A 27938-nucleotide genomic window follows, 5' to 3' on the forward strand; every position below is an offset into this window, starting at 1 on the left:
TTAGCCTGGTGTGGTGGCGCACACCTGCAGTCCCAGCTACTTGGGAAGCTGAGGCAGGGAAACTGCTTGAACCCAAGATAAGCCAAGATCACACCAATGAACTTCAGCCTGGACAACAGAGCAAGACTCTGTCTAAAAAAAAAAATTTTTTTTAATTAAATACTGATATGTGTACGCATGGGGTAGAACTCCACTATTGAGGGGAAAACATAAAAAAGCAGTTGCGCAAAAAATTTGCAGAACTCCCACAGGGCAAAAAATAGTTCAAGTTCCCAGGAGCCAGAATACACAGCAGAAGTGCTTTATGCACACTTCCAGTTTTAATATCTAGAATATTAAAAAGACATGTATTCAAATGCAGAGCAGTAAAGGATATAATAACTCCTACTATTTTGGTGCCACAACCAAGATTTGTGCTACACTGCCAGAAGTTTATTTCTACCCACCCGTGATCCATCAGTACAAATGTCAACACTATAAAAAAATAAATATCTCAGTATTGTTATGAAGATGGCTGTGACCTTGCAGACTCCATAAAAGGTTGCAGATACACCTATGGGTCTGCAAACCACACACTGACAATTTCTGCCCTAAAGCAATCATTACGTACAAATTAACAGGTATTGCTAATAAGAAACTAGTGGAGGTCATGTGGAACACAAAAAAAAAATCACCAATCCCAAAGAAGAAGAAAAAAAGAAAAAGGAAAAAGGCACAAAGAACGAAAAGAATATAGAGGAAACAAATAGGAATATTCTATGTTCGAACCCATACTATATGAACATTTAAGTGTACACACTCTACACTTAATAGAGTAGTTAATACTTAAATCCCAATTAAAAGACAAGTTATCAAATTTGATATATAAAGACACAGATCAGCTGGAAGAATTGACAAAAGATATACCATGACAATACTGGTCCAAAAGAAGTTGAATTGGCTATATTAATATGAAACAAGACTCTTCAAAACAAAAAATATTTTCAGAAATACAGAGAAACATTTCATGAGAAAAGAATTATTTCATCCAGAAGACAAGCAATCCAAAATGTGTATGCACCTAATGAATGAGCTTTAAAATACATAAAGTAAGAACTGAGTAAACTGAAGAGAGAAATGACAAATTCCACGTGACAGTTGGATGCTTCAATCTGGATGATAGCCCCAAACTGGAAACAAACCTTTAACCATCAGTGAATGCAGAAACAAATGATGATATACCCATCTATTTCATGAGGCACTATCTGCCCCAATGAATAAACAGGAACAAACTACTGATACATGCAACAACACTAAGGAATCTCAAAAGCACCATACTAACTCAAAGAAGCCAGACACAAAAGATTACACTTTGTGGCCAAGCGCGGTGGCTCACGCCTGTAATCCTAGCACTTTGGGAGGCCGAGGCAGGCAGATCATGAGGTCAAGATATCAAGACCATCCTGGTCAACATGGTGAAACCCCATCTCTACTAAAAATACAAAGATTAGTTGGGTGTGGTGGCACACGCCTATAGTCCCAGCTACTCAGGAGGCTGAAGCAGGAGAACCACTTGAACCTGGAGAACCACTTGAACCCGGGAGGCAGAGGTTGCAGTGAGCCAAGATCATGCAACTGCACTCCAGCCTGCCAACAGAGCAACACTCTGTCTCCAAAAAAAAAAAAAAAAAAGATTACACTTTGTATATAAAACCCTCTTAAAGGACAAAATTAAAGTGACAGAAAATATAACACTGTTTACAAGTGACTGAGAGAAAGGATAGGACTGACTCCAAACAGGTCCTGGGGACTTTTGGGGGTGGTATAAATGTTTTATATCTTGATTGTGGTGGTGGTTACTTGATTATTTAACATCTGTCAAAACATATTTGACAGCCTGGGAAACATGGCAAAACCCCGTCTCTACCAAAAATACAAAAATTAGCCAGATGTGTTGGCACACGCCTACAGTCCCAGCTACTCAGGAGGCTGAAGTAGGAGGATCACTTGACCCTGGGAGGCCAGAGGCTGCAGTCAACCAAGATCGCATCACTGCACTCCAGCCTGGGCAAACGAGTAAGACGCTGCCTCAAAAAATAAACACATACACACACACTTGAATTGTACACTTAAAATTGGTGAATTTTGTATATAAAGTACACTTCAATAAAAGTAATAAAAAATAACATTTGAAATAGCCAGCATATACTAATCTACATTAGGTTTTAACTTTATATATAGCTGATGATTTAGTTTCAATAAATCCTCATCCAAAAACACAAATAGCTTTTTTTCTTTAATATCTGTAGAGAAACGCTGCCCTGCTATTAACACAAAAAAGAACTTTGCACTTGGCTGTGACAGAGAAAAGTACAAGACAAACCTGGAACACCCTACATCCAGAAAAGGAAAGAAGTGACTGAAAAAGTATAAGGGACTTGGGAAAGGACAGTTTCAAAAGGCTCTGAGAGTCAAACCTAAGGATTATGTGAATAATACAACCCACTAACCACACCCAGAAGCCCATACTAAAATGTAATGAGCCTCATCAATAAATAAAGGGGTGAGCAATAGACAGTCATATGCAATGATACATATGACGCAATGACAGAATAACGATAAAGTTAGAAAATAACCACTTTGCAGTATTCACAGTAACAACTGATTCAGGCAAAATTCATCAATGGGTCCTAAAACTTGAGGGTAAAGTTTGACAATGAACAGGTTATTGACATACCACCCCACAAATTACCATTAATTACAAAGAGAAAAATATTAAGTTTATAGTGAAGAAACTTGGCAAACACCACATTAACCAAGGGTTCAAAAACAACATTACCAGTAATTAGACAAACCACAATCATAAGCATCCTGACAGGATGCTCTATTAAGACTAGAACATTATTTATGTTGTATTCTGTCAAAAATGCGTAACTGGAACCTAATCAAGAGGAAGTAGACAAACCCAGATTGAGGCCTTCTACAAAATTCCTGACCTATAATCTTCAAATACATCAATATCATGGAAGTCAAAAACTGACAACCTGCTACAGATTAAAGGAAATGAAGGAACTATGACAACTAAATTTCATATTTCATATGTGGTCCCAAATTGGGAGAATTTTAAAAGCTATAAACAGACATTATTAGAATAACTGGAAATTTTTGGTTATACACTATAGATTTGATAATATTATTATTTGAATGTAAAATGTCCTAATTGTCATAAGTGTCTGTGGTTATGTAAGAGAATGTCGTTCTTATTTAGAGGTGAATGGTGCATGAGGTCCAGAAGTTAAATGGTTCAAAACAATATACAGATAAAAAAAATATAAAACAAATATTGCAAAATATTAATAACTAGGGGATCTAAAGGGAAGGAAATTCTTTATATTATACTTTAAGATATTCACGTACAACTTTAAAAAAAAAAAAAAAAGACTGCACTTACTTGTTGCCACATAGCCCAGCTGTGGAATCAAATGTTCATCTGCGGAATTTTCTCGGCCTGGTACTAATCTCTGATACTTGGTTGGATGAGGATTTCCATCTACATCTACCAAGAATGGTGGAGGCATAAGATGAGGAGCCTGCTGAGTTTGCTCATCTAAGACATAATTATTAGAATCTCTAATAAGTGGTCGATAGTCAGTATGGAAGAACATCTGATCAGGAATCTAGAAAAATGAAGTTCATAGGATGGCATTTTAAGGTTCATACATATTAAAGGAAACAAGTATTAAACAGTTAATTAAAACTAGAAAAACAAGGAAATCAAATCAGTCAGCTAAACTGTCAGCTCATAACTGCTACTTGCATGCGACAACAAAGTATTAAAAATGACCTTTTCATATGGTTTGCTGCATCCAAAACCAAATATCAGAAGATGCCCATGAGAATCTGTACAGGCAAAATGCTGTCCATCCTGTGAAAACTTACAGTCAAACACAGCTCCATGTCCTTGTCCTTCAATCTAGGAAACACAAAGAGGAAAAAGTTACGACCAATTCTATGCAAGTGATTTGCTATGTAAACTTGTTTAATGTGGATAACCTGTGACAATATAACCCTTCTGAAAAAAAAATTTAAAAACAAATGTTTCGGCCTGGCATGGTGCCTCACACCTGTAATCCCAGCACTTTATGAGGTGGAAGCAGGTAGACTGCCTGAGCACAGGAGTTCGAAACCACGCTGGGCAACATGGTGAAACCCTGTCTCTACTAAAAATACAAAAAATTAGCCAGGCATGGTGGTGTGCGTCTGTAGTCCCAGCTACTCGGGAGACACGAGAATCGTTTGAACCCAGGAGGCAGGGGTTGCAGTGAGCCAAGACTGCGCCACTGTACTCCACTGCACTCCAGCCTGGGTGACAGAGTGAGACTCTGTAAAACAAAAATAAAAACAAATGTTTCATTAAGCATATACACCAATCGCTAGTCCCAAAAAATAAAATTCATTTTAGATATAACTAGCCTAGAAAAAGGTCTTCAAAGTTCTTCTAAGCATTAGTTCTCCAAGTGCTCAAATGAAAGCTAACAACCCAATCCAAAGTGAAGGCTTCTTTTACTTCTTATAAATAATTTCATAAATTTTTGTCTTCATATATAATAAAAGGATAATAAGCTACAAGATAGGCCGGGCGCGGTGGCTCAAGCCTGTAATCCCAGCACTTTGGGAGGCCGAGACGGGCAGATCACAAGGTCAGGAGATCGAGACCATCCTGGCTAACACGGTGAAACCCCGTCTCTACTAAAAAGTACAAAAAACTAGCCGGGCGAGGTGGCGGGCGCCTGTAGTCCCAGCTACTCGGGAGGCTGAGGCAGGAGAATGGCGTGAACCCGGGAGGCGGAGCTTGCAGTGAGCTGAGATCCGGCCACTGCACTCCAGCTTGGGCGACAGAGCGAGACTCCGTCTCAAAAAAAATAAATAAATAAATAAAAATAAGCTACAAGATAAATGAATGAAGATTAACAAAATTTGGTATTCGTGAACTAAAATGAACACTTTCCTAGATTTTAAGGAGGGCTCTACTTCAACTCAGTAAGATGACTAAGCACCATGCAAAATTTGGCAATGCTGCCAGATCTCAAGCATATATATGGAAAAGCTCAGTCACAATTACCTGAACTTCAAACTACCAGAGATTTCAGAAAAGATGCTCTAAATCTATCGTGAGTGTAACCTTAAATAGATTATTTTTATACTGTTTTATTCTTCCTTTCAAACTGTAAAGTCTATTAGTTTAATATCATCAATTTATAGTAGTTAGTTATTTGTTTAACTCTGCAGGGTAGAGCTATACATATTTGTTGTCTGCACCTTTAACTTTCCAGTAACTAAACGTTGTGTGTTCAGTGTTGGAAAAATGAGACATCTACGCAGTAAGTGCCAGAAGAAACTCATGTCCACACCCAAATAAGTCACTGCTTGAATAGTGATACCTCACTATTGCTGCACATGAATGGATGCCAATTATAGAACGTGGAAAAAATAAAGTTACTCGGATATTCTGAGGATTGCTGAGTAAGATGTGCATATTAATTCATATTCTCTTAACATAAAAAGGAAAAAATTGTTTGTATATATATAAATTATTTTCCTCCAACTGATCATTAAAACATAGGAACACGGATTCATCCACATGGTCCTTCCAGGAGCCACCTGTGCCACAGCACAACCTGCACCTGTGTACCACTTTGCATCCCTGGCCTGGGACCATCAGTCATAGTTAAAGCAGACGCTGGTGGAGAGGGAGTGGCAAAATCTCAAAGCTGGCAAGCTGAAGATGGTGGCAGCAACTCTTCCCTTCGTACACGTGGACTTAACTGCACCAAAAGAATACTTGCCGAGATGAAAGTTTTCTCAAGTGGGCAAACCTATCTAAGCAGAGCAAGGAAAACGGGGATTCACTTGTAATTTGAAGTGTCCTATACAATGATTCCTGACAAAATGCAACCTGCAACTGTGTCTGGAGAAAAATGTCACATTAAAGTTTATTATGTATTCATGAAATATTGTTGCTATTAGTAACTGACAACTCTATTTAGTTTATCTATAATTAGGAATTATGAGCCTCTCAGCTGAGCAGTAAGGAAATGTCAGTAAACAAGGCCAGTTTTCGCTATGCAACCGGAAAGATCATTGTTGCCCACATGAAATGTTTTCTCAGATTATTCTTTGGCATAGAATTTTTCCGCTAATATTCTGCTTAAAGCCTAAATTAATGTAGTTTTTGTTTTGAGGAGTTAAATTCAGGATGTAATATTAGTTCTGAGTTTCAAAGGATAGTTAAGGTAATGGATGTTATCCTATGGATTTTAAAATGATAGAAAAATTGTCCGAGAATGCTTAGTTCTTTTTCCAATAATTTGAACACACAGAAACACAGCTTTCGGAGATGCCTAATCATGTATTTGTACTTTGGTCATACTATTTGAAATGTTTTAGAATGCATTTAATCAAAGGTCTAAGAACCTGAGACTCAAAGGTCTAAGAATTCATCAATAGGATGCTACTACACTGCATCTAAAATACATTACACAGGCCGGGCACAGTGGCTCACGCCTGTCATCCCAGCACTTTGGAAGGCCAAGGCAGGCAATCACAAGATCCGGAGATTGAGACCATCCTGACTAACATGGTGAAATCCCATGTCTACTGAAAATACAAAAACAAAATGAGCCGGGCATGGTGGCAGGCACCCGTAATCCCAGCTACTCGGGAAGCTGAGGCGGGAGAATGGCGTGAACCCGGGAGGCCGAGCCTGCAGTGAGCTGAGATCGTGCCACTGCACTCCAGCCTGGGTGACAGAGCGAGACTCTGTCTCAAAAAAAAAAAAAAAAAGTACACTTTGAATTGTAACTCAGTATAAGCTGAAGAGTAAACTCACAAAATGTCTCACACATATAAAGCCTTAAAAATGCTAAAACCTTTTTTTTTTTTTTTTTTTTTGAGACGGAGTCTCGCTCTGTCGCCCAGGCTGGAGTGCAGTGGCGCGATCTCAGCTCACTGCAAGCTCCGCCTCCCGGGTTTACGCCATTCTCCTGCCTCAGCCTCCCGAGTAGCTGGGACTACAGGCGCCCGCCATCTCGCCCGGCTAGTTTTTTGTATTTTTTAGTAGAGACGGGGTTTCACCGTGTAGACCAGGATGGTCTCGATCTCCTGACCTCGTGATCCACCCGTCTCGGCCTCCCAAAGTGCTGGGATTACAGGCTTGAGCCACCGCGCCCGGTCCCTAAAACCCTTTTACACAATAATTCCTTCAGAATTTCTCTCGGAAATAATCATGTACAAGGCTATTCAAAGTGCCATACATATTTTAGAAACCACTTACGTACTCAACAATAGAAATTGTGTAAAAGTTAACTTTCTTCTGAGACAGGATGAATTTATACTCAAAAATACATCCGTAAATTCTTTAAAAATAAAAATTTCAAAAAAAGATTTTTACATGAAATAAGATTACAAAACTATGTGCAAGCACATTTACCCACGTAACCAACCTGCACATCCTGCACATAGCAGGTAGCCCCTGAACTTAAAAGTTGGAGGAGGAAAAAAAAAATACCACTGTATGCAAAGACGCCAACTAATAAATATGGAAGGAATTATGCCATTGGAAAATCTTCAATGGATCCAATACTTGTGGGTAAAAATTTAATAAGAAACAGGTTATTTAGATTAGTCTCAAAAGAGCTAGTAAAAAAATTAGTTCAGTAATTATATTGGGAGGCCGAGGCAGGTGATCACCTGAAGTCAGGAGTTCAAGACCAGCCTGGCCAACACGGTGAAACCCCGTCTCTACTAAAAATACAAAAAATTAGCTGGGTGTGGTGGCAGGTGCCTGTAATCCTGTAATCCCAGCTACTCGGGAGGCTGAGGCAGGAGAATCGCTTGAACCCAGGAAGTGGAGGTTGCAGTGAGCCCAGATCACACCATTGCACTCCAGCCTGGGCAACAGAGCAGAACTCCATCTCCAAAATAAAACAAAAAATTATCACCATAATAAGGGGACAAATAAATACCATGTGCCTCCTAATATGATTCATGAAGGACACAGTATCATTTATGTTTTACTTCATTTAAAAAAACTGTAACAATCTAATCATGAAAAAATATCAGACAAAACTGAGGACACTCTGTAACAATACTTGCTAATATTCAACAAAGTTAAAGGCCAATAAAGAGGAAAAACAAAAAAGGCTGAGAGGGGCCTGATGATAATTAAAGAAAACTAGAGGCTGGGCACAGTGGCTCACGCCTGTAATCCCAGCACTTTGGAAGGCCGAGGCTGGCAGATCAAGAGGTCAGGAGATCGAGACCATCCTGGCTAACATACTGAAACCCCGTCTCTACTAAAAAATACAAAAAAATTAGCCGGGCGTGGTAGTGGGTGCCTGTAGTTCCAGCTACTTGGGAGGCTAAGGCAGGAGAATGGCATGAACCCGGGAGGCAGAGCTTGCTGTGAGCCAAGATCGTGCCACTGCCCTCCAGCCTGGGCGACAGAGCAAGACTCCGTCTCAAAAAGAAAAAAATAGAAAAGAAAAAAAAAGAAAACTAAAAAGATACAACCACTTAAACACAATGCATGAGCTTGAACTGGATTCTGGTCCACAGAGCAAAATGTATCTAAAAAGATATTACTGAGACAACAGAAAAAAATTTGAATATAGACCTAACTAGATAATGCTATTTTATAAATGTTAAATTTGCTGATTAGTAACTATAATTATGATTATGTGAAGAAGTTCTCAAAAGATACAGTAGTATCCTCATTTGGTTCTAGAATACACATATGCAAAATTTTTTTCTATTTTTTTTTTTTTAAGAATATACCTGTGCAAAAAGAAAAAGGCTAGGAAAATCTAATAATGTTTTATTTCTAGATCAACCATCTTGGGAGTTTTCTTTTATAAGAGAGTGTCTCACTACATTGCCCAGGCTGGTGTTGAACTCCTGGGCTCAAGCAATCCTCCTGCCTCAGGCTCCCAAAGTTCTGGAAGTTCAGAGTCACCACACCCAGCCCAAGGTTACTAAAACTCCAGTAATCAAATACTGTAATATTTGGTTAATATTGAATATTAATAATGTCATTTTATTATTTTGTTACCATTTTTATATTTCTATTTATCAAATATTTCAATAAATTCAAGTAGTGAAAAAGTTTTTATAATTGCCGTAATTTTACCAATTTAAACACATAGGCACACAAAATGCTAAACAGGTAACTTAAAAATGTCTCCCTCATATAAATCAGTCATACAGAAAATTTCACGTAGGTATGTATATACATGTAACTGTCAGATATTTAGTAGGCTTTGAATAAGCTGATTTGTAAAAACAAACTGCCAAAACAAGCAGATCAATTTCTGGCCACGCCTTGTAACCTAAACACTCTAAACAAATTCAAGCATGTATCAAGGTACATATCACTTCACTTACCATATTAAAATAATGTTTCATCTTGGTACCTTTTGTAATATCCCATATAAATATGCTGCCATCGTGTCCTGCAGATAACATAATTCTGGAATCAAAGGGATGCGTCTCCAGAACAAATACTTCATCAGCATGTCCCTTTAACAAAATCATAACATTAAGGAGGGTTTACAAGTTACAAATTAAAAATTTAAAAATACATACTGTTACAGCATATACTTTTAAAAATGTATTAGACAATAATTTATAATTATAAAAATTTCTAATCATTTCATAGTTTACATGAAAGAAACTTGTTCAGTATATTACTTTTATAGCTTCAAAATTAAAATCATAGTTCAAAAAATTTCATTTGTTACACTGTACCAGAAACTACCTACCAGTAAGTTATGAAGCAGTTGTCCAGTGTAAGAATTCCACACTTTGAGGACATGATCATTCACAGCTGTGACAACAATGCTATCATTCTGATTCCAAGCTATCATTGTTACTTTAGGTTTCATAAACCTCTCCTCTTCCGAAGATAAATCCCTAACAAAAAAATACACAACACATAAACGTATTTAGATAGTCGGCTATACAATGTATACAATCCTTCATCAATACAAAAATAAATCCAACCCATGTGCCTATCTCGTCAACCCTACAGTGAGTTCATCACAACTGACCCAGAACAGATTTTCTAGAAACAGTTTAGGGCAAAACCTGAAGAAGGAAGGGATAATTTAGAAACAGTACAGAGACTGAATAAGGGCAGATTTTAGGACATCATTACTGCTTATGAAAGCAATGCTTTTTCTCCCTATTTCTTTCCTATTATTTCCTTCCTCTGAACACAAATCTATTGCTAACACTTACTTCCAACTGTTTCTCTCCATAGAAAACAAAAAAATTTTAGGAACCCAAAAGTAAGTTAACTCATATTCATATTCCCAATGTTTAGAAAAATAACTGACACACAGACGTTCAATCTGAACTGCAAATGGGACTATTCTCATCTCTTTATACAACTTTCCTACAGTCTACTCCTATAGGCCCCTTGGCAAGAATGGTCTTGGATACACATGCCTGGAATGTTTTTCATCCTTTATATGTGTTATGGAGGGCCAGGAGCAGTGGCTCACGACTGTAATCCCAGCATCTTGGGAGACCGAGGCAGGCAGATCATGAGGTCAGCAGTTTGAGATCAGCCTGGCCAACATGGTGAAATCCCATCTCTACTAAAAATACAAAAATTAGCCGGGTGCGGTAGCACACACTTGTATTCCCAGTTACTCAGAAGACTGAGGCAGGAGAGGCAGGAGAATCATTTGAACCTGGGAGGCAGAGTCTGCAGTGAGCCAAGACCACACCATTGCACCCAGCCTGGGTGACAGAGGAAGACTATGTCTCAAAAAAAAAAAGCTATATGCAAAGGGTCTCTGTATTATAGCAGTCAACAGTGAGGTAGGGAAGGCCTAATGGTACTGAAATAATAGAATACGTTTTAAGTAATTACAAGCATCAGCCAGGCACGGTGGCTCACACCTGTAATCCCAGCATTTTGAGAGGCCGAAGCAGGCGGGTAATGAGGTCAGGAGATCGAGACCATCCTGGCTGACACGGTGAAACCCTGTCTCTACTAAAAATACAAAAACAAAAAACAAAAACAAAATTAGCCAGGCGTGGTGGTGGGCGCCTGTAGTCCCAACTACTAGGGAGGCTGAGGCGGGAGGATGGCGTGAACCCAGGAGGCAGAGCTTACAGTGAGCCAAGATTGCACCACTGCACTCCAGCCTGGGTGACAGAGCAAGGCTCTGTCTCAAAAAAAAAAATTACAAGCATCTAACATGTTTTAATTAACAAAGGCCGGGCACAGTGGCTCATGCCTGTAATCCCAGCACTTCTGAGAGGCCAAGGTGGGCAGATCACTTGAGGTCAGGAGTTCCAGACCAACCTGGTCAACAGGGTGAAATCATGCCCCTACAAAAAAATACAAAAATTAGCTGGGCGTAGTGACGGGTGCCTGTAATCCCAGCTACTCGGGAAGCTGAGGCAGGAGAATCGCTTGATCCCGGGAGGCGGAGCTTACAATGAGCTGAGATCGTGTCACTCCGTCTCAAAAAAAAAAAAAAACAAAAAAAAGAATACAGCTATAAAAATATGAGTGCTATAAAACAGCTATCTATGTAACTACAAAAGAAAACACACACAGAAGAGAGAATAATTCTAACTAGATTGATTGGTGTTGAGGGTAGAATATTATTAAGAAGTAAAATGGAGGCCGGGCACAGCGGCTTACGCCTGTAATCCCAGCACTTTGGGAGGTCAAGGTGGGTGGATCACGAGGTCAGGAGATTGAGACCATCCTGGCTAACGTAGTGAAATCCCGTCTCTACTAAAAATACAAAAAAAATCAGCCCGGCGTGTGGCGGGCGCCTGGAGTCCCAGCTACTCGGGAAGCTGAGGCAGGAGAATGGAGTGAACCCAAGAGGCAGAGCTTGCAGTGAGCCCAGGTCGCGCCACTCTGTCTCCAAAAAAAAAAAAAGTAAAATGGAATAAAGGCGAAGACTCCATTCTTCACTTTAAGCTAAAAGGCTTTCGAATTAATAACTTTTTTTTTTTTTTTTTTTTTTTGAGGCGGAGTCCAGCTCTGTCACCCAGGCTGGGGTGTAGTGGCTCCATCTGGGCTCACTGCAACCTCTGTGTCCTAGATTCAAGTGATTCTCCTGCTTTAGCCTCCTAATCCATGGGGGATCACAGGCACATGCCACCATCTCCAGCTAATTTTTGTTTTTTGTTTGTTTGTTTGGTTTTTTTTGAGGCAGAGTCTCACTCTGTTGCCCTGGCTGGAGTGCAGTGGCGCAATCTCGGCTCACTGCAAGCTCTGCATCCTGGATTCATGCTATTCTCCTGCCTCAGCCTCCTGAGTAGCTGGGACTACAGTTGCCTGCCACCACGCCCAGTTAATTTTTTGTATTTTTAGTAGAGACGGGGTTTCACCGTGTTAGCCAGGATGGTCGTGATCTCCTGATCCGCCAGCCTCGGCCTCCCAAAGTGCTGGGATTACAGGCGTGAGCCACCACGCCCAGCCACAAATTAATAACTTTGAATTTACTAACAGGTATGTTGCATTTCAGCAAGTTGATTTGCCAATATTAGAACACTAAAATAAACAGATCAATCAATTCCTGCATACAAAAGACTCTTGTTTTTCAAGATTTGAAAGTAAGAAAACTTAAAATGAGAAGATATTTTCTCATGAAGAAAATTACAGAAAAGTCCCCTTCATGGATGGAGTGTATCAGCAAGAAAACTGAACAGTTTTCCGTCTCATTTAAAAATTTTCATTCAAGTTTTGACACTGATGTTTCTATTTTGCTTAATAAAACAATAGGTGAAATTGATTTTAAATTATCTTCACCCCCATTCCCTTTCATTATTTCAACTAATCAAGGATTGACAGTACTCACTTTCATACTGAGATGTAACATTTTTATATATGATTTTTTAATTTGTTTATGAACAAGGGTTATCAAATTTCCAGTATATATACTTTTCATTCTCCATCACAGATAATTCCACAAAAATAAGAAGATCAAATTTATCTTGAAAATGCAATACAATTCTTTGAGCTACAGCAGAGAATATAAATCAATTTGTGTTATTAAAAACAAAGCAATTGGGAGGCAGAGGTGAGAGGATCACTTGAGCCCAGGAGTTTGAGACCAGCCTGAACAATAGTCACTACAAAAATTAAACATAAGGCCGGGCGCGGTGGCTCAAGCCTGTAATCCCAGCACTTTGGGAGGCCGAGACGGGCAGATCACGAGGTCAGGAGTTTGAGACTATCCTGGCTAACACGGTGAAACCCCGTCTCTACTAAAAAAAAAAAAAATACAAAAAGCTAGCCGGGCGAGGTGGCTGGAGCCTGTAGTCCCAGCTACTCGGGAGGCTGAGGCAGGAGAATGGCGTGAACCCGGGAGGCGGAGCTTGCAGTGAGCTGAGATCCGGCCACTGCACTCCAGCCCGGGTGACAAAGAGCGAAATTCCGTCTCAAAAAAAAAAAAAAAAAAAAAATTAAACATAAAAATTAGCCAGGCGTGATGGCTCATGCTCACAATCCCAACTACTTGGAAGGCTAAGAAGGGGGTACTGCTTGAGGCCAGGATGTCAAGGCTGAAGGGAGGCACGAGCATACCGCTGCACTCCAGCCTGGGTGACACAGTGTTCTATCTCAGGAAAAAAAAATTTTTTTAACAGAAATAAAACAGACATGATTTCCAAAAGACAGAATGTGGAAACATTTCTCAGAAAAACTGGTATGAAAAAGTGCAAAGTTAAAATTAGGAAACAAATTCTAAAGTAAAATCCATGACTTTTATTTTTAGACAGAGTCTCACTCTGTCGCCCAGGCTGCAGCTCAATTTTTTTTTAACCTTAACAATAAAGTATGTTTGCTTACCCTATTTCCCAGCCTTGGCTCTAAGCTGCTTTTAAAATTTTTCAAAAATCCTATCCATAGAAAAGTACAATTTCCACTCTTAATATACTTGAGTTAATTTTATCTTTTTTACTTGTGGAAGCTTTTAAATGCAACACCTAAGAAGGAGGTCAATGCTCTGAGCAATAGAAAAACTACATGTTATTCTTTGGTACACAATGTAAGGATAAATTTATCTGGATGTATCTGGTTCATCTAATATGCAGTAGGCAGCTATTTGCTTATACCACAGCTCTTCATAATAGAAGGTAGCTATAATCTCCTCAACAAAATAACCACTGAGAGACAGAGAGAGAGAGAGAGAGAGAGAGAGAGAGAGAGAGAGAGAGAGAGAGAGAGAGAGAGAGAGAGAGAGAGAGAGACATACATCAAACACCTATGATGCACCTACTTCTAACAATCTCAACTTACCCTGAGATTCTAGTAGCCATATCCAATAAAATGCTCCTCCATTCTAACTGCTCAAATCTCCAAATTCGTGCTGTTCCATCTCTGCTACCACTTAGGAACCTTAAAACATTCAAAACAGGATCTTACTATATTCACACACTTTCCAACAAGGTCTACAATTAAAATCACATGCAAAAAAAGAATGTAATGTAGCTGTCCTGACAACAGGACAATCCACAGGTGGTAATTCAAAAGACAGGTATTTAGAGCATATCTGGATGGGGAAAAAATTTGGTTTGCTATGATTTGCCTGGCCCTATGAAATTAAAACACACCTCAAACTCAATCAATAGCTTTTCAAACAGATTTAAGTTTTGAGAATACAATGTATAAGAATGCTGAGAAGAGGCCAGGCGCAGTGGCTCACGTCTGTAATCCCAGCACTATGGGAGGCCAAGGTGGGTTGATCACAAGGTCAGGAGTTTGAGACCAGTCTGACCAACATGGTGAAACCCCATCTCTACTAAAAATACAAAAATTAGCCAGGCGTGGTGGCGTGTGCCTGTAATCCCAGCTACTCAGGAGGCTGAGGCAGGAGAATCGCTTGAACCCAGGAGGCAGATGTTGCAGCACAGTGAGCCGAGGTCATGCCACTGTACTCCAGCCTAGGCAACAGTTAGGCTCTGCCTCAAAAAAAAAAAAAAATGCCAAGAAGAAAAAAAAAAAACAGAAAAAAGTTTTGAAGAATAGGAAAATAAGAGCAATGGCTCCATTTTAAACACCTTATTTATTAATTCATGTTGGACACTGTGTAAAAATAAATCAATCTATTAACAAATTAAGTTCTCAACAATTACAGTTTAGCAAAGGTAACTGACACACAATGGAGGCAAAGAAGGAGGATACGATTTAAGTAATAATTTCTTTGCAGGATATAATCACAGTGGTTTCTTAGAAAAGTTTTTTTAACTACCCAAACAAGAAATTTCATGATCCTTACACGTTATTTTTTCAGTAAATCAGACATCCAGCCAAAGAAAAACTACTTTTGGTCACTAGAAGCTGGCAGAAACTACAATTCTAAAAACTTACATTTCATGTGTTTCTCCCCCAACCCCTACCCTAGACACTTTTCATTCAATATATTTACTAATAAATATCTGCAATATACAAAGTGACAGTGACTCCAGCTAATTATATATCATTTCAAAATTTCTGAGATTTCAGACGTTCTGACTACAGAAAAATGCTAAGTATGTGAAGTGGCAGAGATGTTTATTGGCTTGATTTAATCATCCCACAACGTAAACATACATTAAAACACCACAGTGTAGTTACTCCATAAACATAGACAATTATTAGTCAACTAAAAATAAAAAACAATGGCTGAGCGTGGTGGCTCACGCCTGTAATCCCAGCACTTTGGAAGGCCGAGGCGGGCGGATCACCTGAAGTCGGGAGTTCGAGACCAGCCTGACCAACATGGAGAAACCCCGTCTCTACTAAAAATACAAAGTTAGCCAGGCATGGTGGCGGGCACCTGTAATCCCAGCTACTCAGGAGGCTGAAGCAGAAGAATAACTTGAACCCGGGCGGCAGAAGTTGCGGTGAGCTGAGATCATGCCATTGCACTCCAGCCCGGGCAACGAGAGTGAAACTCCATCTCGAAAAAGCAAAATAAAAAATCATAATATAAAGGGAAAAAATATATACAAAATGACAGGTTAGCTACACTAATACGTAGTACATTGTAATTTGCCTAATAACACACACACACATATACAAACACACACTTACCGATCACCATTGTTACAAAATTGGATACTATCTACTTTATCCTAGAGGGAAAAGGACAAATACAAAAATGATCATCTACATGGTTTGCAAATTTGAAAAAATGAAGTTTTATGCTAGAAGCCTATTTGCTTTAACAAGCAAAATATGTACCTGTGTTGCTTAGCCCCATCATTCAACATGTTTTATAATTTTAAGTGAAGACTAACTACAAACCTAACAAGACTACTAAAATACAGCTTTCATTTCAAAGAAAGGCACATCTAACAGGAAAAAAAGCCTTGCCTCTAAACTTACAGCATTATTTATAATTACAACTGTTTAAAATTACTTATATGGAAGTGAAATGTGTGTAAAGTGCTCAAAATACTGGCTTTAAAGTAGCTAAAAACAAGGCATTTTCAATTGTACTCAAAAATTGTTGTTTTAAGTTATTTAAATCTATATTTATCAAATAACCTCTGGATGTGGACTGGCTTTCTCCCAAAAGCTTCAAACAAAAGATGACTTTACCCTGACCAGTACTTCAGAACACTGACAGTTTTCTATCTTACTATACATTGATAAAACCACATTCTTATTTCATGGGCTTGGTTAGATAAATAGGCCCACTTAAAACTAACCCACCCAGATCAACTGTCATAATCAAGATTTTGAACATAAAGCTAAAATAACCACTGTAAAATATCAGGCCTCTCAAGAGCTAATCTGAGTTGCCAATGACACACCTCCCTTTCAATATAATTCCTTGTATGCTTAAATTAAAATTAGAATAGAATTAACAAAAACTACATTGTACCTAGACATTTTCATTTTTATAAATATACAAACATCTCTTTAACAATATTTTAACTGTCAAATATAATTCAAAAATTTAAAAGATAACATTCACAAGCAATGACTTATCTCAGAAATGCAACTATGATTTAATATTTTAAAACTTAATACCATCAAAAAGTTATAAATGATAGTTCATTTGTTCAACAGAAGAAAAAATTAAAAATAAAAGTAGAGCCAATAGCAATGCCCCTTAGCAATGAGAGGAATAGTATTAACAATCTAAAGGATTTTAAAACGTGGATGCTTACAGTGTGGCTTTCAAGTTCTGCGATTTTTTCGGGTGCTTCAAAACCCAAAAAATACATTCTGATTACATGATCAGTACTACCTGTGGCTAAAAACATACCACCTGAAATAAAAATGGTAAAGTTTAAACATCCATTTTATAACAAATACCTGAACAAATCAAATTTCTATATTAAAATATAAAAAAAAATCATACTCTAAAACTAAGTGTATCTCAACAGTTGCATGTTCTAACTCACAATATAGAGCTTATAAAACTGTATTTGTAGCTTTAAAAAACAAAATTAATTCAATCAATCTGGAAACATTCACAATCTCCTCTTGCTTTTTTTTTTTTTTTTTTTTTTTTTTTGAGACAGAGTCTTGCTCTGTCGCCCAGGCTGGAGCTCAACGGTGTGATCTCAGCTCACTGCAACAAACCTCCACCTCCCGGGTTCAAGTAATTCTACTACCTCAGCCTGCTAAGCAGCTGGGACTACAGGTGCACGCCAACACGCCCAGTTAATTTTTTATATTTTTAGTAGAGATGGGGTCTCACCATGTTGGTCAGGATGGTCTCAAACTCCTGACCTCAGGTGACCCACCCGCCTCAGCCTCCCAAAGTGTTGGGATTACAGGTGTGAGCCAGCTGGTGGGGCAGGGAACACGGTCTCAGTCTGTCGCCCAGGCTAGAGTGCAGTAGTGCAATGATGGCTCACTGCAGCCTCAACCTCCTGGAACCAAGCAATACTCCCACCTAGTCTCCTGAGTAGCTGGGACTACAGCTGTGTGCACCATGCCCAGGTCATTTTGTTTTTGTTTTTGTTTTTGTTTTTAGAGATGGGTTCTCACTGTGTTGCCAGGGCTGGGTTCAAATTCCTGGGCTGAAGCAATCCTCCCATCTCAGCCTCCCAAAGGACTGGGATTACAGGCATTGAGTCACTGTGTCCGGCCTCCCCATCTGTATTATTAAGGGTGGCAATATAATGCCAATTAAGCACCAGTGCTCTAAAAATATTTTTAAGAAAAGAAGTTCTGCTTTCTAAACAATTTTACATACCTAACCCTAGCTTGTTCAAGTTTTCAGATTTTATGAGGGAAAAGTCTTTGACCTATCCTAAAAAAGAAAAAAGTTACCACACAAGTTCACTGTACAAAAAATGAAAAATAATAATTTCACCAAGATATGTGTGGGAAATAAATTTAAACTATCAAACATACACAGTTTAGCCTATTCGAAGAAAATCACAAGTTTAGATTATCATACACATAGGACAGGCATATGAATCACTTGTGTGGACACCTCAAGCCTCTCTTTTACCAGACATCTCTTATATCACTGATTACTACCAGAAATCAGACAAAGGCAGAAGAGAGGACTGGAAGAACAAGGCTAACAAAATGAACATCATAAATTGAACCTAACAAAATAAACATCAGAAGTCATTTACCACGTATCTAATAAAAGTTCTTAGCAATAAAGTGGTCATTTAATAAATGTTAAAAAAAAAAAAAAAAAAAAAAAAAAAAAACCTAAGAAAAAATGTGAAGAAGTTCTTACCAACACTAAAAGAAGAACAAAGCATTTGAACGCCTGGCCTAGGCTTTTCAGTGAACTTCAGGGGACGTGGGCTTTAAAAGAAGAAGATGCTGCTTTAAGATAGATTATTTTACCACATTAACACAGTTTAAAATATTGGTTCTAATCTAGCATATTTAAATATTATAATTTTTTAAGAGACAGGGTCTCGCCATGTTGCCCAGACTAGACACAAACTCTTGGGCTCAAGGGACCCTCCAGCCTCAGCCTCCCTAGTGGCTGGGAACCACAGACGCACAACACCCAGCTACAATCTTATTTCTACAATACCTTATTGTATACCAAATATTTCCACATATTTCCATGTATTTTTACAAAATATAAAAAGATCAAATTAATCATATTTCCTTTAACCTAATACACCCAAAATATCAACATATAATCCAAATTAATAAAATTACAAGACACTTTCATATTCTTTCGTATTAACTCTTAGAAATTTTCCAGTGTGTATTTGAGACTCAAAATACATCTCAATTTGACAACTCATTTTTTAACAAAAATATTTTATCTATATTTGGATTTCCCAAACTTTGTTGAAAATTTCACATATTCAAGTTATTCAAGACACACTTAATAATTTTCTAACAGACCAGGCGTGATGGTTCACGCCTGTGATTGCAGTACTTTGGGAGCCCAAGGCGGGTGGATCACCTGAGGTCAGGAGTTTGAGACTAGCCTGGCCAGCCTGGTGAAACTCTGTCTCTACTAAAAATACAAAAAATTAGCTGGGCCTGCTGGCGGGCGCCTGTAATCCCAGCTACTTGGGAGGCCGAGACAGGAGAATCACTCGAACCCAGGAGGCAGAGGTTGCAGTGAGCCAAGATCGCGCCATCGCACTCCAGCCTGGGTGACAGAGCAAGACTCCGTCTCAAAAAACAAAAAAAAAAAAGAAGAAAAAAAAGGAAAAAGAAAAATTTCTAACACATTAATCAATTATAAGTTTTAAATTTAAATTATCAATTCAGTTCCTCAATTGCACTAACCACATTTAAAGTGCTCAATGATCATATGTGGCTAGTGACTACTGTATTAGACAGCAGAGGTATACAACACAGGTCTTATGACTCTCAAATGTTCCTGCCTGAATTTCCAATTATACACCTATTTTTTTAAATGCCTTTGTCTTTACAAAAATGTGCTAAGATAGAAAAGCTATGCTTCTTTTACAAATCCAGTTATCTAAATAATTATAAACAGGAAAGAGTCAATATGGCACATATGCTATATATAATAAAAATGAAGTTCAAAGGTAAGAAAAGCAACCATAATACATAATCTCTTAATAATCAAACTTCATTTCATTAGACTAAACTGTAACTACATTAAAGAAGAAAACTTGTTACATAATTAAAGCCACTTACCTAAATTTCAAGGATTCTAAATCCCATTGCCAAAAGCAAACTGTCCCATCAGCACCAGTGGAAACCATGTATCTTTGAGAGCCTTTGGCCATTGGGCTAAACTAAAAAGTAAAACATACAATTCAGTTTCCAGAACTTCTACTTAAGTTACAGTTTAATACTCTTGCAAAGTTAACTTCAATTGACACTTTAAGGAAATAAAACACAAATCCAAAATATAGGTAATACTACTGTAGTGAAAAAAATCATAACCTCTCCACATTCATTTATATGTAATACGATCTCAACAAGCCTATTTTCAGAATAAACAAGATTAGCCAGAAAAACTTTAACAAGGTTAAGATCTAGTCCTATCAGATATTAAAGCATATCACAGAGCCTCAATAATTAAAACGATCAGACATAACGGTGTACACTGACAGAATGACCAACGGAAAAAATAAAGTCCAAAACTAGACCCTATTCAACCAGGAAAGCTGACTGAAAAACTGGAAGGAAAAATGGGGGGAAAAATGGACCCTAATGTAAAGCTTAAGTAGAATTAAGGTATTATCTCAAATCTGTTGAGCAAACAATGGATCACTGCATAAATGGTGTTACAACTGTGCAGCAATCCGGAAAAAAACTAAATCCATTATTCAGACTGTACATGAGGATACATTCCAAATGGATCAATGATTTAAATATTTTAAAAACAAAACCATAAAATATGAAAACACAAGAACTATACTGCAGTGCCACTTCAGAATAAGGCTAACATCTGTACTTAATAAAATACCAAAAGTGCTAAACAAGCAAGCTAGAGAAAAGAAGATCAACTAGCCAGAGACATCTATGAAGGATTAAATAGCAGGAAAATGCAAGGAAAACAAACACACACTAAGCAAAGGAATAATATCAGCACAGGTTCAAAAGTGAGGAGGAATTTGGTATATGATAGAAACAAAGATCTATATGAACAAAGTGTTCATTTCTCAAAGTCATGGGGCAATGGGGTAAATGGGTAAAGAGTCTGGATGTAATCAAAGCAGTTTTAAAGGGTAACTGTGCTTTTCAAGTAAAAACACCAAAAGCAGCCAAAAGATTTGTCTTACAACAATATATAATCTTGACTGAAAGAGAAGAGGTAAGATGTAATAAAAATCCAAGAGGGAACCCAGTTAATCTAAGAAGCAAGACACTTAACTGGAATACAGCTCCACCCTTCTCCCCCTAGAATGGACAGGAAAGGCAAAAAGAGAGGAGCATCAAAACTTGCTGAGTCGCCCGGGTGCCATGGCTCACGCCTGTAATCCCAACACTTTGAAGGGGCGGAGGAGTGAGAATTGCTTGAGTCCAAGAGTTTAAGACCAGCCTAGGTGACATGGCGAATCCCTGTCTCTACAAAAAAATACAAGATTGTCCAGGCATGGTGACTCACAGCTGTGATCCCAGTGCTATGGGAAGCCACGGCAGGCAGATCACTTCAGGTCAGGAGTTTGAGGTCAGGAGTTTGAGGCCAGCTTGGCCAACATGGTGAAACACTATCTCTACTAAAAATCCAAAAATTAGCTAGGTGTGGTGGTGGATGCCCAATAACACAAAAAGTAGGTGGGCGTGATGGCAGCGCCTGTAATCCCAGCTACTCAGGAGGTTGAGGCAGGAGAATCACTTGAACCCAGGCGGTGAATGTTACAGCAAGTTGAGATGGTGCCACTGCACTCCAGCCTGGACAACATAGCAAGACCCCTCCACCTACCAAAAAAAGTGTATATATATTATGTATACGTGTGTGTGCATATATATATACACGCACACATATACATATGTATACACGTGTGTATATGTAGACATATACGCATGCACGTATATACATACATATGCATATATACAGTCTACATATACTTGTATACGTATACACACGTGTATATACACGTGTGTATATGTATTATGTACATATACGTATCAAAAAAAAAGGAATTCTAAACCTAACGGTCCATGGAAGAGTTTTTTTTTTTTTTTTCTTGAGACACAGTCTCGCTCTGTCGCCCAGGCTGCAGTGCAGTGGCGCAATCTCGGCTCACTGCAAACCTGCAATCTCCACCTCCCAGGTTCACGCCATTCTCCTGCCTCAGCCTCCCGAGTAGCTGGGACTACAGGTGCCCACCACCACGTTCAGCTAAATTTTTTGTATTTTTAGTAGAGACGGGGTTTCACCGTGTTAGCCAGGATGGTCTCGATCACCTGACCTCATGATCTGCCCGCCTCAGCCTCCCAAAGTGCTGGGATTACAGGCGTGAGCCACTGCACCCGGCCAGGAAGAGTATCTTTAAGTCACCTGTATATACACGTATGTATACGTACATGTATACACATATGTAGACAGATACACATATGTGTATAAACATATATACGTCTACATATATGTATGTACATGTGTATATATACACGTATACACATACTTATGCATAGATATATATAAAATAAAATAAAAAATTAGTCAGGCATGGCGACACATGCTTGTAGTCCCAGGAGGCTGAGGTTGCAGAGTCGAGATCACACCACTGCACTTGAACCTGGGCAACAGAGTGAGACTCTGTCTCAAAAGGCAAACAAACTTGCTGACTCACGAAACATTCAAGACAAAGAAAGAGCTTAGAAAACAAAGACTAATAGTGCCATTAACAGAAAGCAAAGTAAGAAGAAATGATTTTTTTTTTTTTAATGTTCAAAGTGATTGTTTATATCTAAGTAGATATGTTCCAGAATGTGGCCTAACATTGAGCTTTGCAGGCTATCTCATTAAAAGTAATGAGAAAAAGTAATATAATTCAAGTTATATTAGTAGTTGGATATTTTTGTTAATTAAAATAGAAGATTATTTTATTCCTTTGCTTTCTTAATAAACTTGCTTTCACTTTAAAAAAATTAAAACACCTTCCACACTGAATTGCTAATTGAACAAAAAAAATGTTTTTTAAGTAAACCATCAGAGTAAAACTCGCAACCCTGCACAGAGTACTTTAAGAATTCTAGAGGCTAGGCATGGTGGCTCATGGCTCACGCCTGTAATCGCAGCACTTTGGAAGGCCAAGGCAGGTGGATCACCTGAGGTCAGGAGTTCAAGACCAGCCTGGCCGGGCGCGGTGGCTCAAGCCTGTAATCCCAGCACTTTGGGAGGCCGAGACGGGCGGATCACGAGGTCAGGAGATCGAGACCATCCTGGCTAATACGGTGAAACCCTGTCTCTACTTAAAAATACAAAAAACTAGCCGGGCGACGAGGCGGGCGCCTGTAGTCCCAGCTACTCGGGAGGCTGAGGCAGGAGAATGGCGTAAACCCGGGAGGCGGAGCTTGCAGTGAGCTGAGATCCGGCCACTGCACTCCAGCCTGGGTGGCAGAGCAAGACTCCGTCTCAAAAAAAAAAAAAAAGACCAGCCTGGCCAAAATGATGAAACCCTGCCTCTACTAAAAATACAAAAAATTAGCCAGGCGTGGTGGTGGGCACTTGTAATCCCAGTTACTCGGGAAGCTAAAGCAGGAGAATTGCTTGAACCCAGAAGGCAGAGATTACAGTGAGCTGAGATCGCACCACTGTACTCCAGCCTGGGCAACAAGAGCGAAACTCCGTGTCAAAAAAAAAAAAGGAATTCTAAACCTAACTGTCCATGGAAGAATATTTTTAAGTCACCTGTTCTAAATCAAATTCCCAGACATACAAGCAATTTGTGGCTATTTCTGTCCCACTTATATCTTTGTCTATTCATGGACTGATACTGTACTGTTTTCTTTATAACACCTCTAAAACATTTTTATATCTCCAGCATGGCTAAACAATTCTTTGCTCTTCTTTTGCTGTCCGTGCTTATTTTTCTCCTCTAAATGAGCCTGATTGGCTGGCTTAGTTCCATAAAAACAAAATCATTGGAATTTCAAATGTAAATACGTTGATTTTGTAGCATAATCAGGAAAGATCTGACATCTTTACAATACTGAATCTTCTGATTCACCAACATGGTAGAGGCATTTTCACTTATTTAGACTGTTTCCTTCCCCACCATGATTCCAGTATTTTTAAGATCTTTCTTCATAAACATATTTCACATTTCCTGTTAAATTTTTTCCTATGTGAGGGGTTTTGTTGCTATTATGAATTAATTCTTCTTCCATTGTATTTATTACTTGTTTATTAATAGTGTACAATAAAGTTCTGGTTTTAAGACATGGGTCCTATATATATCTAACCATCACACTAAGCTCTCAGCAGTTCTAACAAGTTTTAACAGAATTCACTAATGAAGCCTCTAAGCTTGAAGTTTTAAGAGTTGTGGTTTTTTTTGTTTTGTTTTGTTTTTCTTTAGTATCCAACAGGTATTTTTAACCTTGGGAGCCTTCCTTTTACTGTTTCTAAATAGCAGCATTTCATCAACTGCAGTATTACTGACATACAACCATGTTTTATTATGACACCCCTCAAGGTCAGTTGTCAATGACTATAATATATATTTCTGGATATTAAAAATAGTCTCTTTTTTTCTAAGATGCATTAGCTAAATCCTGCATAAAGGAAACAGTACGAACTATGATTTCTCAAAGTCCTCTTTGGCCTTAGGATTTTAGGATTTTTAGTAGACCTCATGTGTCTACTTCCAAAGTCCTAAGTATGCTTGAAATCTACACACCTGGAGTGACTACCTAGTCTGTACCTCATGCTCATGAGCTTAAGAACGTCTGCTTTGACAACTTGTTAGGCAATAAAATAAGGACTCTTTAATATATGCTGATCCTTTTTTTTTTTTTTTTGAGACGGAGTCTCGCTCTCTCACCCAAGTTGGAGTGCAGTGGCGTGATATCCGCTCACGGCTAACTCCACCTCCTGGGTTCACGCCATTCTCCTGCCTCAGCCTCCCCAGTAGCTGGGACTACAGGCGCCCACCCCACCACGCCCAGCTAATTTTTGTATTTTTTAGTAGATACGGTGTTTCACCATGTTAGCCAGGATGGTCTCAATCTCCTGACCTCATGATCTGCCCACCTCGGCCTCCCAAAGTGCTGGGATTACAGGCATGAGCCACCGTGCCTGGCTGATCCTCTCTTTTGCTGTGAAACAACATATTATTTATTTTCTTTGGATATACAGCCAGTCATTTTTTTGTGAAGAACCTCCGGCCGGGCATGGTGGCTCATGCCTATAAACCCCAGTGCTTTGGGAGGCCAATACAGGAGGATTGCTTGAGGCCAGAAGTTCAAGACCAGCTTGTGAAACATAGCAAGACACTGTCTCTACAAAAAATTAAGAACTAACTAGGTGAGGTGGCACACACCTATAGTCTCAGCTACTCAGAAGGCTGAGGCAGGAGGATGACTTGAGCCCACAAGTTTGAGGCCAAGCGAGCTATGATTACACCACTGCACTCCAGCCTGGGCAAGAGAGAGAATCTGCCTCTGGGGAAGGTGGGAGAACCTCCATACTGCTTCCCATAATAGCTGTACTAATTTACATTCTCACCAAAAGTGCATAAGAGTTCCCATTTCTCCACATCCTTCCCAACATTTGTTATCCTTTGTCTTTTTGAGAACAGCCATTCTGGGGTGAGGTAGGATCTCACTGGGGTTTTGATTTCCATTTTCCTGATAATTAGTGATGTTAAGCATATTTTCACATATCTGTTGGCCATTTGTATGTTTTCTAAAATTTTTAGAAATATCTATTCAGGTCTTTTGCCCATTTTTTAATTGAATTTTTTTCTATTGAGTTGAGTTCCTTCTATGTTCTGGATATTAACCCTTTGTCAGATGCACAGATTTTAAAAGTACTTTCTCCCATTCTTCAGGTTGTCTCTTTGATCTATACTGATTGTTTCCTTTGCTGTACAGCAGCTTTGTAGTTTGATATAATTCCATTTGTCTGTTTTTGCTTTTGTTGCCTATGCTTTTGGGTATATATCCGAAGGGAAATGAAATCAGTAAACTGAAGAGATACCTGCACTCCCATGTTTACTGCAGTGCCATTCACAATAGTCAAGATATGAATCAACCTAAACACCCATCTACAGATGAATGGACAAAGAAAATGCGGTGTGTCTGTATATACACACACACAATGGAACATTATAAACAGAATGCTCCTCTGTCATTTGTGGTAATATGGATGAACCTAAAGGCCATTATGTTAAGTGAAATAGCAGGGCACAGAAAGGCAAACACTGTGTAATCTCACTATTGAATGTTAGAAGTTGATTTCACAGAAGCAGAGAACAGAACAGTGTTACCTATGGCTGGGGAGTATGGAGGAAGAGGGGGACCATGAGAAGTTGTTTCAATGGGTATTAAGTTACAATCAGACAGGAAGGATAAGTTCTGGTGTTCTATTACACAGCAAGGTGAGTACAGCAAATAACAATGTGACAGACATCTCAAGATAGCTAGAAGGCTTTGAATATTACCACAACAAATAAATGATAAATACTTAAAGTGATGGATATAATTACCCTCATTTGATCCTTATACAATGCATATATGCACTGAAACATCACACTGTAATGTCTTTCTATAATTATTACAGGTCAACTAAAAACAAAAAAAATTTAAAAAGAATGTAGGCTGGGTGTGGTGGTTCACACCTATAATCCTAGCACTTTGGGAGGCCAAGGCGGGAGGACTGCTTGAGCTCAGGAGTTCGACTAGTTTGGGCAACATGGCAAAACCCCATCTCCACCCAAAAAACATACACAAAAAAACTTAGCCAGGAGTGGTGGCACGCACCTGTAGTCCCAGCTACTCCCAGCTACTCAGGAGGGTGAGGGGGAAGCATCACTTGAGCCCAGTCGACAGAGGTTGCAGTAAGCCAAGATCGCACCACTGCACTCCAGCCTGAGTGACAGAGTAAGACTCTGTCTTTTAAAAAAAAAAAATATATATATATATATATATATATATATTCGTCAAAGGTAGTTAGCTGTCCTGTTAACTGTTAAAATGAAAATCTTTTACTGTATGCTCACTCATGCATCCTGGGGGGGGGTAACATAAAACACACCATATGAACCATTTTAAAGTCAACAATTCAGTGGCATTTAGTGCATGCACAATGCTGTGCGGCCATCATCACTACCTAAGTTCAATAGCTATTACTTCACAAGATATACTGCAACCTGTCAAGGCATTTTTCAATTCTCTAGGATTTTAAGTAGGCAACCAAACTATTGGAAAATAAAAATTTTTTATTTCCAGTATTTGTGCATTTTTGTTCTTTTTTTTTTTGAGATGAAGTCTCGCACTGTCGCCTGGTGGGGAGTGCGGTGGCACGATCTCGGCTCACTGCAACCTCCGCCTCCCAGCTTCAAGCACTTCTCCTGCCTCTCAGCCTCCCAAGTAGCTGGGATTACAGGTGTCCGCCACCATGCCCAGCTAATTTTTTGTATTTTTTTTTTTTTTTTTTTTTAGTAGAGACGGGGTTTCACCGTGTAGACCAGGATGGTCTCGATCTCCTGACCTCGTGATCCACCCGTCTCGGCCTCCCAAAGTGCTGGGATTACAGGCGTGAGACACTGCGCCCAGCCCATTTTTGTTCTTTCTTGCCTAGCAATACTAAAAAAAATGAACAGTTGTAGTAATAGCATGGTGTTCATTTTCTGCAAATATTTAATTTTGCAATATTTTTAATCTCGATAAAAGTCGTAATAGTATGATGAGCACCCATACACTGGTCATCAAGATTCACCAACCGCTAACAGTTTGCAACACTTGCTTCTTGAAGTAGATATCATACTGACATGAACCATCCAAATCTACCTTGCAGACATTACTTCAGCCCTAAAATCCTTAGTGTGTATCGCCTAACAAT

At 38.9% G+C, this 27938-nt stretch overlaps 1 protein-coding gene across 3 annotated transcripts in view; it reads right to left on the reverse strand.

Annotated features, from left to right (window-relative positions):
* The window catches only part of BRWD1 (bromodomain and WD repeat domain containing 1), a 129604-nt gene that overhangs the window by 81409 nt on the left and 20257 nt on the right, over positions 1-27938 (reverse strand). For all 3 annotated transcript variants that reach the window (XM_030913941.1, XM_030913942.1, XM_030913943.1), the window contains 9 exons: positions 20114-20214; positions 18711-18781; positions 17173-17273; positions 16088-16128; positions 14312-14410; positions 9798-9948; positions 9421-9555; positions 3824-3952; positions 3431-3656 (listed from right to left, as the gene is read on the reverse strand). In XM_030913941.1, coding sequence (XP_030769801.1) covers positions 3431-3656; positions 3824-3952; positions 9421-9555; positions 9798-9948; positions 14312-14410; positions 16088-16128; positions 17173-17273; positions 18711-18781; positions 20114-20214 — 1054 coding nt within the window. The remainder of the gene's footprint in view (positions 1-3430; positions 3657-3823; positions 3953-9420; positions 9556-9797; positions 9949-14311; positions 14411-16087; positions 16129-17172; positions 17274-18710; positions 18782-20113; positions 20215-27938) is intronic.

The sequence above is a fragment of the Rhinopithecus roxellana genome, chromosome 13 (genome assembly GCF_007565055.1).
Source record: "Rhinopithecus roxellana isolate Shanxi Qingling chromosome 13, ASM756505v1, whole genome shotgun sequence".
Taxonomy (NCBI): Eukaryota; Metazoa; Chordata; class Mammalia; order Primates; family Cercopithecidae; genus Rhinopithecus; species Rhinopithecus roxellana.